This window comes from Hippopotamus amphibius, chromosome 7 (genome assembly GCF_030028045.1).
Source record: "Hippopotamus amphibius kiboko isolate mHipAmp2 chromosome 7, mHipAmp2.hap2, whole genome shotgun sequence".
In the NCBI taxonomy this organism is placed as follows: domain Eukaryota; kingdom Metazoa; phylum Chordata; class Mammalia; order Artiodactyla; family Hippopotamidae; genus Hippopotamus; species Hippopotamus amphibius.
In genome coordinates, this window is record NC_080192.1 from 12124389 (window position 1) to 12139380 (window position 14992).

The 14992-nt window shown below is 42.1% G+C and overlaps 1 protein-coding gene across 13 annotated transcripts in view; it reads left to right on the forward strand.

Annotated features, from left to right (window-relative positions):
- Nucleotides 1–14992, forward strand: part of RBFOX2 (RNA binding fox-1 homolog 2) — a 264949-nt gene that overhangs the window by 99011 nt on the left and 150946 nt on the right. The window contains exon 1 of one of the 13 annotated variants that reach the window (XM_057742953.1): nt 11755–11993. The exons of the other annotated variants lie outside the window; for them this stretch is intronic. Coding sequence (XP_057598936.1) covers nt 11979–11993 — 15 coding nt within the window. The 5' untranslated portion in view covers nt 11755–11978. Of the gene's footprint in view, nt 1–11754; nt 11994–14992 lie in introns of those variants that run through there. 13 annotated transcript variants of the gene reach the window in all.

Here is a 14992-nt window from a genome sequence, read left to right on the forward strand (position 1 = left end):
GTTATAGCCTGAAAATAAGTTTGTAGAGTTTGGTACATACTAACTCTGGGGAGGACTTTGATATTGAAGCCATCTGGGATATTAGATCTGGGATAGAATGGTCTGGTCCAGGATAGCATGGATTAGTTAGATGCCTTCTCAGAAGATAATGTTATTTCATTTTTCTTCTGCTAGTTCGGAAGACCCGTAACCGCTAGTTATACATTCAAACTCATAAATGGGAGTAAATAGATGATAAACGTATCATCTAGGAGAGGTAGAATAGTTCTAATTCTTCAGAAATCTTACTGCTTAATTACAGCTGCTTGGATATGGCCATTCAGAGCAGAAGGGTATGTAAATTGGCCATACCTTGGTATCCCTTCTGGGGAACAAAAACCTTCAAGCTGTCTGTCTTTATTTGTCACACTCTCCTTATCCTGATTGTAGCCCTTTAAATTGTGCAGCAAATTCTTGGCATGTATCTGCCTGTCGGCTAATCTCTGATGCCCCTGGATAGCTTATTTTTTTCTTATGAGTATATTTGAAATTAGTAAGAATCATCTATTAATTTTAGTATCCTATTAGAAGACTAGGAAAAACTGAAATTCAACAAATAGTGAAATTGCTTAAAGCATGTTTCCCAAAGTTATTTGACCATGGAATGCTTTTCAGAACCTAATGAAGTGAACAACAGAGCACAGTGTGACTCATATACAATGTGTGTATGGGTTAGTCACCAGAAATGGTTTCAAAGTTGAGTTAATGCCTTCAAAAAGTGAAATCATTTGCTTTTTTTCAGACTTCAAAACCAGTTTTGGAGAAGTTAAATCACTTTTAAGTGTAAAAATGAAAGTGATTAAGCTATTTTTGTTTTAAGTATACTGCTTATGCCTTAGTGCACAGGTTAAAATCTTCTTGCTGTTTGGAGGACCTCACATATTATACTTATTTCTCAAAGATGGCATCTCATTCTTATATGATAGGTTGTTGAATACTCAGTAGAAACTGTGTACATGTGTTTAGCATTTTTCTTCTGAATGAATAAACTGAACAGAAGAAATGTTGCTAACATCAATTTGTGAATGGTTGGACTACTTATTGACAGCTAGTGAAATGCTAAAAAGACGGTTATGTACTTCAAACCATATCATATTCACTAACTGCTTTAAACCCTTTACTGCTGTTTTTTTTTCTCCCCTTACAACCCCTCAATTCCTTTCTTTTCCCCAGTGCTTTAAAGAAGGAAACTGAAGTTCCTGATGTAGTATTTTTTGATAGATAAAGAGATAAGAAAGTTGGTAAAAGAGGTTTGACAAGTTCATGGAATTCCTTGAGCCTCAGACCCAAGATTCTGTCTAATTGGTTTCACCTAATTTTTCTTTTGTGCCTCACACTTACCTATCAGCTGTTATACTGGTGATTGTAATGGTAATGATAGTGTATCATGCTCTGTTTACAGAATAGCTAACACACTGTTGTATTTGGGTCTGAAGACATCCCTGTGTCATTACTTCCATTTTACAGATGACAAAAATGAGAGTATGTATATATGACTTTTTTCATTACTAAAATTCAGGAGTTGTTAAGTTGAAATTTTATTTCTGTCATATTGGTGTGGAATGGTCAGGAACAGCAGATTAGGGGGATAGACTTGTTGACTTTTCGGCCTAGACTTCCAGCCTAGACATTTCAGGATTCTTTGACAGTCTCTGTCTTAGTCACGAGGCCTGTACACTATTTATGTGTATAGAGCTTTCTGTGACATTGAATTTTGATTTGTAAAGTTGCAGTAAAATAATTGACTGTTGAAAATATCATTTAGGATTAAGTTCACTACGTGTACCCCACCCCCGCCTTGCCCCAAAGTGGCTTTAAACAAGGCTTTGTCTTTCATAAAAACAAAGTCTGGAGGTAGGCAGTCCAGGGCTGAAGCACTGCTCAGTGGTTACCCAGGATCCAGGATCCTTACTGCTCTTTGCTTCTCTGTCTGTAGGATGTGGCCCAGATGGTTGCTACAGCTCTGGCTACCATTCCCGTGTTTCCATGGAGCGGTTTGGAGGAGGAAAAGAGGTCCCCTCCCCTACTTAAGAAGACTTCCAGGAAGTCCTACATAACATTTCTACTAATATCTCACTGGCCAGAACTTAGCCTGTGGCCACACCTAGCAGTAACAGAGGTTGGGATATATAGTCCTTTCTTGGAGGGTGTGTATAGTAATGTCCTAGAATGAAAACTGAGGTTTTGCTACTAAGGAAGAAGAAAGGATACTGGGAAACCACTAGCGTTCTCAACCTCAGGGACCATCAGAATGACCTGACCTCACCTCCCACGTGGTGCAGAAGACCATTTGCAGCTTCCTTGGGAGCTTTTCAACCAATCTTTACTGTATTATCCAATAAAATGATTTTTTTTTTGAGATGTATACACCTTTATACAAACACCTTTTTTTTTTTTTTTTCTGGGCTGCACCTCGCAATTTGCGAGATCTTAGTTCCCCAACCAGGGATCGAACCTGTACCCTTGGCAGTGGAAGCATGGCGTCCTAACCACCAGATTACCAGGGAATTCCCCAAATACTTTTTTAAAAAGTTAATACAAGATATTAAGGATCATTGCAATTTCCATTTAAGTTCAACTTTGAGTTTTTTGAAATCGGTTTATTAGAATTTCAAGTAGTATAGAGTGAGCTTTTTAGTAAGAATAAAATATGTATTAACTATTTAGGTCTAGTCATTGGGGAAGGAAAAAGTGTAATTTTTTCCTTCAGTTTTTTGAAGCCTGGATAAGCTATTAGATTATATGTTTCTTGGGGATAGAGAACTTGCTTTTTTTTTTTTTTTTTTAATTTAAGGTTTTATGGGTTTTTTGGATAAATAATACATTTAATTGATTCAATATTCAAAAGGTTTAAAATGGTCATGTGGTGAAGAGTTGCTCCCAAGTTCCTGTCTTGAGTCCCCCAGTGTCTTTCCCCTTGAAGCAATGAGTGCTTTCCTTTTTGTGTATAACTCCTCATTAAAAAAAAAAAAAATTCAATGGCACTGTGCTGTGCATTGTTCTGAACCTTTCTTTTATCACTTGAAGAGCTTCCTCATCCGCTCTCCACCCCCCAAGGCTATATCCTGCTCCATCCTCTGGGTGAACTGTAATTCACTAACAGAAGCACCTTGTCTTATTCTCAGGTCTGTACCTGCTCTGTAAGCAGTGTTCGTTCATATTGGTTAAACTGAATTCTTGGATTGAATTTGACTATGCAGAATATTTTCGGAATGAGTTATTTTTAGTGGTCGAGTATTCCAACTAGCTGAGAGGATTTTCCCTTCTTTAAGATAAGATGTTTAAGATTTATTTATTTTGGAAGTAAGTCCTTCTAAAATATGTTATTTAACTCTACAGTTTATTTTCTTCTTAACAGTTATACTTTTCTTAATGGTTTTAACACAGTTGTCAGCATCAATTATTGTTTAGGACTAAAAAAGAGTGATATTTCAGGAGCTCTCCCTGAAAGGTTTTGCCTTACTAAATGGCTCCATTTTGATATGTCTGCTTTTTGATAACTTCTCTGCTTTTTAGATGTTTTTTTCCTCTCGGTCTCTCTTGCACCTGATATGCCTGCCTCTCACATAATATTCCTCTTTCCTCTGGTATTAATTCCCCACTGCTACATAGCTCCCTTTCCTTTTTTGCTTTTTAAATTTTTGATGAGTAAGTCACCAGATAACCAGGACAGAAATATTTCTAAAATAAAAATAAATAGATTCATGAGAAGGCCTGGCAGAGCTTTCCTGCTGATGAAAGTGCATGAACATTTAGGTATTCTGAGTATTTAGAGGGCCTTTGCTTCCTGGTTATTACCATGTTGTAGAACAGCTCTGTCCAGTAGATGTTTCTGTGATGATGGTCCAAGTTTTATATCTGCCCTGTCCAGTGTAATAGCCATGAGGCTCATGTGGCTCTTGAGCACTTGAAATGTGGCAGGTGTGACTGAGGAACAGAAATTTTAATATTAATTAATTAATTAAAATTAAATTCAAATAGCCACACGTGACTTGTGGCTAGTACATTGGATGTATGGTTCTAGACTGTAAATAATTAACAACAAGCTAATTACAATGAAGCTAGGATTGGGATGCTATAATTTTACTGTACTGAGCAAAATGCATTTATAGTACTGGAAAGAAGGTGGTTTGGAATGTAATACTCAAATTAGCTTAAAGTAAATGATTAAATTGGAAGTGCTTTTTCATATTAATATTATGGTTATTTCAAACTGTAACATTCTAACACCATTGGTGCTGGCATATGTTTGTGGTTTGTAGCTATGGTAAAACTTTGAGCCCTTTTGGTAACTAGGGTGATATTAGTTGCGCTCTGACTTTATTTATAGGACTTGGTTAAACAGTTGCCTAAGTGCCAGAAACTCCTACAAATAACTTTGACCTTCCCTAGCAAAAAGTCAAAGGATAAAATATCCCATAGTAGAAGATCTCAGTTGTATGTGATACACATAAAATAGTACTTTCTAATGGAGAAATCTATAACAAATAAGAAAACAAAGGAATATAACTCATTATAGATTTTGATAACTGTTAGGAAGAAACTAAACAGAGCACAGTAATACAGAGACTAAGGGCTTGTGGGGAAGGACCTCCAGTTAGATAGAGTGATCTGGAGAGCTTCACTTGAGGAGGTGTTGTTTAAGCTGAGATCTGAAAGATAAGGAGCCAGCCTTGTGGAGAAGGAAGGCAGGATGAGGAGGGGTTTCAAGAACAGGAGATGGAAGGGCTGAAAGGGTTTTGGGGAGAGGTACGGACTTGCTGTATATGAGGAAGTGACACAGGATTGGTGTATTTAGAGCCTAGTGATTGAAGGGGATGTAATGCTGTGAAATGAGGTTGGAGAGGTGTGCACTTAGCAGATAGATCATTTAGCACCTTAAAGGCCATTATAAAGACTTCAGATAAGAAAAAAATTTCAGTGTAATGTGAAGCTATAGAATCAAAGGAGTGGTATGATCTGATTAGTAAGTCTCTCTGGCTACTATGTGATGAGTGTTTTGAAGGGGAGCAGCAGTGGAAGTGGAGGAACTGTACGAAGTTCAGGAAAGAGGTGGTGGTAGCTTGGTTCAGATGGTGGAGTGGAGATCAAGACAAGTCAGACACATAGGACGTGCTGATGGGTTTGATGTGAGGGGTGAGGGATAAGGGGAGGGTCTTTGGCTTTCGTAATTGCCAGGTAGTACCACTTACTAAGGTAGGGAGCACCGAGGGTATACCAGTTTCAAGGGGGGTGGTAGTGGTGAATTAAGAGCCCAGTTTGGGGTGTGTTCTGTTTGACATGCTTGGGAGGCAGCTAAGTAGTCACTGCAGCATGAGAAGAGGCTAGGATAGGGATCTAATTTGGTAATTATTAGCGTGCTGATGGTATTTGAAGCAGTGGGATTGGTTGAGACAACTCAGAGAGAGAAGGGTGACTCAGGGTTGAGCCCCAGGGAACACTTGCTTTTTAGAGGTCTGTTAATGGAAAAGCTGAAGAAGACACTGAGAAGAAGTAATCAGTGATGCAGGGGTAAAAAACAGGATTGTAGTATCTCAGAAGCTAGATGAAGAGGATGTTTTAAGAAGGTTGCCAACTGTTGAATCCTGCTAAGAGGTCAGATAAGTTGAGGACAGCAGAATGTCCATTGGATTGAGTAACATGACTGTAGTTGATGTTGACCAGTTGGTTTAATGGAGTGGAGGGCTTGGAAACTTTATTTTGAGTAGATTGAAGAAATGAGAGGTGAAGAAGAGGAAACAAGCATAGATACTTTTTTTGAGAAGATTTACTGTGAAGTAATGAGCTGGGAAGTGGAAAGAGTGGCTGAAGGGAGGTGACAGGTCCAAGGAGGATTTTTTAAAACCTTGATTCATTTAGTCACTTGCCTATTATTGGACATTTATGTTTTTTTAAGTTTTTGCCTTTTTAAAAAAATTATTTATTTATTTATATTGGCTGCGTTGGATCTTGGTTGCTGCTTGCAGGCTTTCTGTAGTTGTGGAGAGCAGGGGCTACTCTTCATTGCAGTGCGCAGGCTTCTCATTGCAATGGCTTCTCTTGTTGCGGAGCACAGGCTCTAGGTGCGTGGGCTTCAGTAGTTGCGGAGTGTGGGCTCGTTAGTTGTGGCTCGCAGGCTCTAGAGCACCGGCTCAGTAGTTGTGGTGCACGGGCTTAGTTGCTCTGCGGCATGTGGGACCTTCCCGGACCAGAGATCGAACCCACGTCCCCTGCATTGGCAGGCGGATTCTTAACCACTGTACTACCAGGGAAGCCCTAAGCTTTTGCTCTTACAGATTGCTACAGTGAACTTGCTTCTGCACTTGTGGGCATTTTCTAAGATAGGTTCCTTGGAGATAGAATTGCTGAGCCACAGGCCATGCACATTTCAGAATTTGATAGATGTGGCCAGATTCCCATAGTGGTGCTACCAGTGTACACTTTCTCCATCAGTGTGTGAGGGCAGAGGGGAGATTTTCTGAAGAGGGACATATATTTGTTGTTGGCCTGACAGTGGCAAGTGGTGGGGGAGAGAGTGATGAGGCGGGCGGCGGCGGCGATGAACAGAGCAGCATGGTCCTTACACAGGCGCCGGGGGTGGGGTGTGAGCACAGTAGTGAAATGGGCCTTTGATGCTTCCTTCATTGTAACGGAATGTAAGGAGGGGGAGGTGCGTGCTTTTCTAGGTAGGATTGTGGATTTGGTGGACAGAAGAGACTGTCTGAATGCTTCTCTTTTAAAGTGAAGTACTTGGATAGAGCAACAGCTGATGATTGGGTGGTGGGGAGAGAATGAAGTAGGTTTCAGGGAAAGGTAAGAAATAGTCATTTTGGAGAATGAGAAAGCTTCCGGGGGCAGCTTTGTTAGGACTGCTTGGCGTTGCCGAGTACCCAGTTGAGGTTTGTGATCATGAGTATGTAGTGGAGCCAGTCAGCTGGGTCACATGGCTTTTCTCCAGCAACATTTAGTGGTTTGAGAATAGGCACAGAGAGGGCAGATAATTGTATTTAACCAGGATTGGAGTTTTGCCAAATGCCAGTGATGGAGAGAACAAATGACTGAGGCTATTTGCAAGGGAGGGATTATAATCATGCACTGTGGAGTCAGAGTTGGATAAAGAAGTGAGTGGAAGACAGGACTGGGGTGGGTAGATAGTGAACAAATGGTTCATGAGGTCAGAGTTTGTAGCGGAGGGGATACCAGAGCAAGTTAGTTAGAAGGATGGGCGGTTATTTGAGAATATGATTGAAACATATGAGGAAGAACACAGTTCTTAAGATAATACATTTTCCTCTTTCAGGGATGATCACTCTGGGTTCCCTAAAATTGGGGATCAGGGCTCTAACAAATTATTTACCTGTAGCTTTTCCGAGAGGTGAGCTTTGGGATGTACCTTTTTTCTGTGTATGCGTCTAGAGCCCACTGTAGACGTCATAGAAGGTAACCACAGTTCGTAAGAGGTTTCCAAAATCATTCTGTTAATGACGTCTGTCGTAGCAGCAGCGCTTGACCACAGCCACACAGCCTTTGGAAACTCATGTATAGTGTGTGTACACTGAGTTCCAAACCTCATCTCTGTCATTTATTGTTTGAAGTCTTGGTAATGGGCAGAGGTAGAGCGCAAGGTTATATCCAGGGGAAATTTGCCATTGATCTTGGCAGGATTGATTTGATTTTATCAGTGAAAATGTGTAATGTAGGACCGATCTTGGAGTCTTACAAATTTATGTTTAACTTGTGGCTCCTTTACTCACTAGCTTTGAGACCATGGGCAAAGTGTTTAGCCACTTTGAGTGCCAATTTTCTTCTATGTGTGAAAAAGATAAAGTAGGGCCTACCTTATGGAGACGTTGTGAAGATGCAATGAGAGAATGCACGCAGAGTTCTGGCACGTAGTATGTTCTTAGTAAATAGTAGCTGGTGGTGGTGTTGTATTGAAATCAGCAGGCGACTTTGAAATGCTCACTCGCTACTTAGTGTTCCAGAGTGGTATAGATGCCCTAACTGGAAAGTGACAGCCGCAACAACCCTGTCTTGCGTGAGTCTGTGCTGCTGCGTGAAGACAGTGCTCTATCTAGACTAGCTTCTCAGACTTCAGTGTGCTTATGACCCATCTGTGGCTTTTGTCATGGCGTGGATTTTAACTCTGTAAGCCTCAGGTGGGGCCTGAGACTCTCCTTATCTAGGAGGCTTCCAGCTGCTGCTGCTGCTGTCAGTGAGTCGCACTTAGAGTAGCAGGATTCTGTTAGAGAACTGCCCTGTGGGGATCCTTGCTATTTTAAGCTGAGAGGAAATGAGGTTAAAAGAGGCCCATTCTTTCAACTTTTTTTTTTTTTTTTTTTTTGAGTCAAATTCAGTTGGACTTCCTATGGCCCATTTCTGTAGCTCATTGCTGTGGTGAGTCTGTGTTGCCTCTACCAGCCCTGAAAGTGAAAGGAGTAGAAATGAGGTAGAGAGGGTTGCTTCACATTTCTTTTGAAAAATTTTCAATGCCTAATTTCTCAGGAATATTTTTGGAAAGTGGTGTTGGTTCCCCAGATGTACACACTTTCCCCACCAGCCTTTTATACCCACAGGGAAACTGGCATAAAACATGCAGCCTCTTCAGTTGTTAGAGGCAGAGAATCAAAAATATGGCTTCCAACCCTTTCTGCCCACTACACGCTTCACATTACAACATCCAGTGCTTTCAGAAGCAGGAATTCAGGATGCATTATCAGGTTAGAATTACTGGGAGCACCCATATTGCTATCCCAGATAATATGATTTTTCTTTCCCAGAAGCAAGCATGCCAGACTTCCGTGGGCCCTCCGGAGAAGAGTTCCTTCTCTGATGCTCCAATTCACACATTCCCTCCTCCGAACTAATATAGAGGCTGATAAGCTTCAGAGAACCGTTATGCAGCCTGATAAAGTGTTCTCCTTACGAAAGGAAGCATGTGTGCGTCCTGATTCTGTGTGTAACACGGGGCTCCTTTCAGAGGCGCTTCCTCATGTGCAGTTGTTACACCTTTGTGTCTCTTAATCTGGATCCGGCATAGCGACAAAGCAGAGCCTTCCTCATTTGACTTGATTTGAAAGAATTTTGTTTCTTCCTACCTCTTTGTTTCCTTTTCTTCCTTTCTTTTTTTTAAGGTTAGGGAAATGTGGACATGCAAGGGCATGAATTAAAAAGATGCACTTAGCTTCCCTGTGGGTTTTGAAGGTGTTTTGTGTTTTGTTTTTAATGTGAGGAAAACACGTAGAACAGACTATCCACCCAATTCTTAAAACTATGATCAGAAAAGGAAGCGATGCACTGAGAGTAGGAATTTATGAACTCCCTGTGGTTCCAAAGAAGTTCACAATGATTCCACGCATGGGAGTTTTGGAGGTATAGTTTTCAGAGTTTTCGTGACATATTTAAACTTTTAAAACTTCATTTCAAGGATCTCGTTTCTCTATGTATTTTTCTCCTGCTTTGCTCCAGGAGAACAGGGGTATCATTATTCCATCCTAAATTTGATTAAAAGGTAACACCATCAGGGGACAATATATGAAATTTTATTGCATTTGTTTTTTGATACTTGGTTAAGAATGAATGAGTATTAACAATTTTGTGTCTCTTTTTTATCCCCCCTTGGCCGTGCTGCAAGGTTGTGGGATCTTCGTTCCTCGACCAGGGATCAGACCCGGGCACATGGCACCATACAATTTTGTGTCTTCAGAGAGTTTGAAAGGACTGTAATCTCTTCACAGTGTGGTTTGTAATACAGTTTTAGAATGGAGTATAGGAAAGTCTGGTAACTTAAGATTTAGGGCATGGGCTATGAGACTAGAGGGAAAGTTGCACGCAAAAATTGATTATATAACAGATGCTAAGTAACAGTTTATAGAAAGCCGAGATTTGTTTTCCCAATTTAGAAGAAAGGCTATCTCTGTCTTAGACTTGGAAGTTCTTACTCCTCTCTTGTACTGGAACTGAGGTAATCCTGACTTCAGAAGAAGCAAAGAAGTTCTGCGTAAAGAAAAAGAAAAGGTTTGGGTGAGGCTGAGAATACTTGCCCCACCTCTCTGAGTTTTAATGAGTGAGAGTTTGAGGTGGGAGGAGAGAAGAGGTCTAAGTTCTCTTACAGAAGGCACACTTTTACTGTGGAAGAGAAGGAAAAGTGACTTCACTTCTACTCTGAGAGGAAAAGACTCCCCACCCTAGCAGGTAACTAAGAGGGAGCTCTCTCTACAGCCGGATGTATCAGGTAGGGAGAGGGAAGGTACCTCTCACCTGCTCAGGGCCTGCCTTGAATGTGAGACTGACGGACCTTACTTGGAGATTTTAGAGCGGGAGAGAGCTGTTTCAACATGTCTCAGGGGAACAGCACCCTGAGGCGGCTGGAAGGTGGAAGGCTTCTTGTTTAGTTTTTGTTTTGTTTTGTTTTTCCTTTAACAAGTTGCAGGAGTAAAATATTCCTTAAAACACACAACCCTGTGAGAATGTATCGTGCACCTACTGTGTGCTGGGTACTGTGCAGAAGACTCCATGGCTCAAAAGAGATGACCCCTGCCCTGAAAAAAATGGGAATAAAGGGGGAGATCGGTAGGTTCGGGTAAGGACCCGTAACCGCAACAGGCAGGAGTGGCGAATGCCACGTTTCAGATACCAGGCTTACAGAGGGGGAGGGGCCGCGGGCGGGCTTTGGACTTGAACGTGGAAGACTGGATGGAGAAGTAAGGAAAGAGCGTGCGCGTGGGCATGTGGAGAAGTCAGCTGTGTTCTGAATAAAAGCCACTAGGACAGATGATTGGATAACACTTCTTGCTCACCATTGAACATAATGGACAAAAATGTGCCTGGCATATAGGAGAAACTTAGTGAATGTTTGATCTGAACTAAGTTAGAAATGATGGTCACCAGGGACAGGGCAGATGGTTTGTACAGTGATATCATTCGATCTAATTGCAGCAACTCCAAAAGGAGTGTTGTACCCAGTTTTTGCTTGAGGAAACAGAGGCCTAGACAGGTTAAATAACTTTCCCTAGGCCATGGTGATAGTAATCATAGACCTAGATTTCAAACCCAGGCTTTGTACCCTGCCCCATCCTCATGCATAGTAAAGAACCTGCAATGTGATAGGGCTCAGAATCCACTTGACTCTAATCCCCTTGTTTTTTCTATCTTTAGAGAGGAGGCTCTGTTGATTTGAACTAGGGTGGTAGTAATAAAAGAGATGAAAACCTAGTCAAACTTACATATAATTTTTTCTATGTTTTAAAATCTTCTAAGATTCAGAATTATGATTGGTAGAATGATAGTGAGTTATTATAGAATAGTGGCATAAGGCTGACCTGGCAGGGAGGGAATGAAGGCTCTGAGCAGGTTCTCTCTTCACCCTTGGCTTCTGTAAGGGGCTCCAGAAGAACTAGGGCAGAGGGGAGCCTTGGCTCACTTGCCTTAATCTTGGAGGCCAGAGTTTTTTTTTTTTTTTTTATTGCTTCATTCATGTTTAAAGAACCCGTCTTACACTAGTTGATGTGTCTTCCACTAGAAACTGGTGGTTTGTAACTAACCCCACCCATCCCTGCCTTTTGCAATAATCTCTGTGAGTGATGATGGTGTTTCTAGAAGTAGAATGACAGAGGGAGATTCCCTGAAGGCAAATACAGAGCGAGTGTGCTGTACACTGGGGTTCAGACACATGGGGCTGGGAACTCCCAGAGAGAGAGAGAGAGAGAGAGAGAGGGAGAGAGAGAGGGAGGGTGAGAGGGAGGAGAGAGAACAACAGAACAGTCAGCTGGAGAGGAGGGAGGAGGGGGGAGGAGACCAGTCGGTTTTAGATTTTTAAACTCAAGTGATTTGGAGGGGGGGGGTTTCCCCACCCCAAACTTCGGCCCCCCATTCTGGCACCTCCCTTCCTACAGTCCACTGAAGGGCCTTTTTGCAGTCCAGGATCAACCGGCCGCTGAGTTTGAGCAGCCGGGTCTGACATGATGTACCTCTGGGTGAGTACAGAGTGCTGCGGGTGAGGGCTTGCACTTGCACATATAAGGAGTGGAAAGCTGCGAGATTCTGCTCCTGCACAAATGGCCTTCCCCACGGGAGCGCGAGCTGCCTCAGCCCCTTCTCCTCACAGGTGTGAGGGCTTGAAAGCCTAGCAGTGGTTGTGACATTGGGTTGTGGGGTGTGTGTGTGTGTATGTGTATGTGTGTGTGTTTTTAAGAATGTTGTTTACCTTATTCGACTGAGGCGCAAGGGCTGAGCTCCCAGTGCAGTGCTATCCCCCAGGCTAGGGAGGTTTGGAGAAGGCACATGGGGCAGGTGAAGTGAGCCGGTTGCTCCAGGAGCTGCAGTCTTCCTGGTGGATCAGGGCCTGCCTATGCTTTGTTTGGGGGACACTGACCTTGATAGCCAAAGCGTCTCTTTAGATGTTGGTGGTATGATTCTTAATTACGAATAAGTGTTTGAAAGTTTTTATCTAATAATTTTTATTGTCCTTCACAATAGTCTTATGAAGTAGGTCACTGTTGTTATTAAAATTTTATGAGGGAAGTAATTAAGTCACAAAGAGTGACTTGCCCATAGTTAGGAGCCAAGTCTGTAGCAGCTATAATAGTAATTAATAACCAAACATTATAAAGCATTTTATATTTGGTAGGAACTTAATACCATACATTATTTTAATTTATTGTTAATTCTGTTGTAATTTGGGATGGAGGGAAACATACTGGGATTAGAGAGGCTTTTAAATTATGAAATATGGTAACTTTTAGGAGAATGGCAGGGAAAATAATACAGGGGGAAAAAACCCAAAACACCCTGCTGTTAGTTGTGAAAACAAGAACATCTGTAGTCCCTTGCAAAGATGGCGGTGTCTTCTCTTGAGCAGACAGTTGTTGTGTGTTGCTAAGGGAGCCTCCTAGATGTGATGCCCTTGGCAACTAGCCAGCTTTTGGAAGTTTCACTTTGCCCTTTGCCCTTCAGCCTAGATGTCTGGAATTGCAGAAGCCTACTTGGCTCAGACAGACTAAATTTGTAAATGTCAGACAGCAGAACTTTAACCAGCTTTGTGGAGATGGAGCTTGGCCACAGAGGGGCGTGTGTCGGGGGGGGGGCGGTTCTTTTCCTGCTTCCCCCTTCATATTTGAATATGACCTTGAAATCTAATTTCTTCCCCTCTGTTGATTTATTTTTGTAGTATTTGGAAGAAGTCAAAGAACTTTTCTGGCACGCTTATGTCCTTTAAGTAGTTTTCATCTCTGTGAACGTTGCATCTGTGTCTAGGGTCTTTGCAGCCTTGTCAGTGGGACTGATCAACTATCTGTTAACCAGAGGATGGGTTATTCTGTCTTTTGATTTGTTTGGAAGAGGAGTTATGAAAGGAAGCAAGTTGAATTAGGCTCATTTCCACTCATTTATGTTTGATGAAAGCAGACAGTGACCGTCTTCTCAGTTGCTTCCTTTGTGCTTATATTAGTTATTTGTAAGTTTGTCTCAATTCCCTTGGCTTGTTAGCCCCAGAACAGAGCTTTTCAGCCACAATACCAAGTGCTGGGTTGAGACAGATGTTCCCCTCCATCCTGGGAGCAGCCAGGAGGGCCCCAGGATTCCCCTGGTCACTTGGTCCATGTGCACTCCAGTTTGCCACTTTGTGCCATAGAAATACTGCCCTTTTCTTTGTGCACCATGACACCTGACAAGGTGGGGCGGCACCTTGTAGAGGCCAGGGTGTGTCAGCTCTGTCTCTTTATGATCTGTGTCGTCTTGCCCAATGCCCCACACATTTGTTGGGTTTAGTGAAAATGTCCAGAAGGAGCCATGGCTGCGTGACATGCAGGTCATTTCCTCAGAGAAGGAAGTCTAAGTGGTCAGGTGTTAAGTGGGAGGTACCGAGGGGCTGCTGTGGAGAAAACTTACAGGATGGAGAATAGGAGGTCAGAATTTTGCCGGGGCCAGTAGCCAGCCAGGTGATACTGGACACCATTTAAGTCTTCTGACCTCAGTTTCCACATCTTTAAGATAGCTTTGCTAATTCTAAAGTTCTGGGAAGTGAATTTTGTGTACCACGCTGTGTGCCAGGAAGACACCCAGTTGTGCAAGAAAGTTAAGTGTCTGGAAAGCATGAGAGAGCTGTGAAGCCTGTATCACCTCCATTGGTTTGGTACCAGCAGTAACTTAAAGGCACTGTTCTAAACATTCTAGAAAAATTGCTGAACTATGTTTAGTTGTTAGTACCTCTGAGCGGTGTGGACATTCTTAGAACCTGCACAGCTGAAGAGTAAAAGTTATAGCTCATCCAAGCATTTTGGGTTGTGTAGTTGGACATGGCTCATTTATTTGCTCCTGTGCATCTAGAACTCTGAGATAGAATGCAGTCTTGTGCTGTATACCTGCCTTTTTGTTAGATCTCCTCCCCACTTCCCTGCTGAGTCACCTTCCTTTACAGTGAAATTGCTAGCATTGGGGGCAGCATGATACAGTGCAAAGAATATGGGTTTTAGAGACTTTACCAGGTCTAAATCCCACCTCTCACTTCCAATTGTATGGCCATGAACACGTCACTTAACCTCAGTTTCTTCATTTGTCATGTAGGGAAAATAATACCTGTTACCCGGGATTATTGTAAAGATTTGAAATAATCCATGAAATGTGCTTAACATGATGTACAGCACATGTAGATGTTCAGTAAATAGCCAGTGAGAGCCAGGTTTTTGCTTTCACCATCCAGCAGACCACACACTACCCCAGAGCATTTTCTCCAGCATGTGAAGGATGCCTTTGAATTCATGCAGGGAGAACCCTGATAAGCACAAACTGGTTTTATATGAAACGTCTCCCGTTAATCAGTATTTTAAGTATTGCGACTAGACAACCCTTGTTAAAGTTGCCTCCTGGTGGAAAACATCCCCATTATTTTTTCTAAATTTTTTTTTGGAGGGATGCAGTACTACTAAGCGCTTGCTGTGCCCTTTATTCTACCCATGTCCTCTTCATTGTCCAAAAC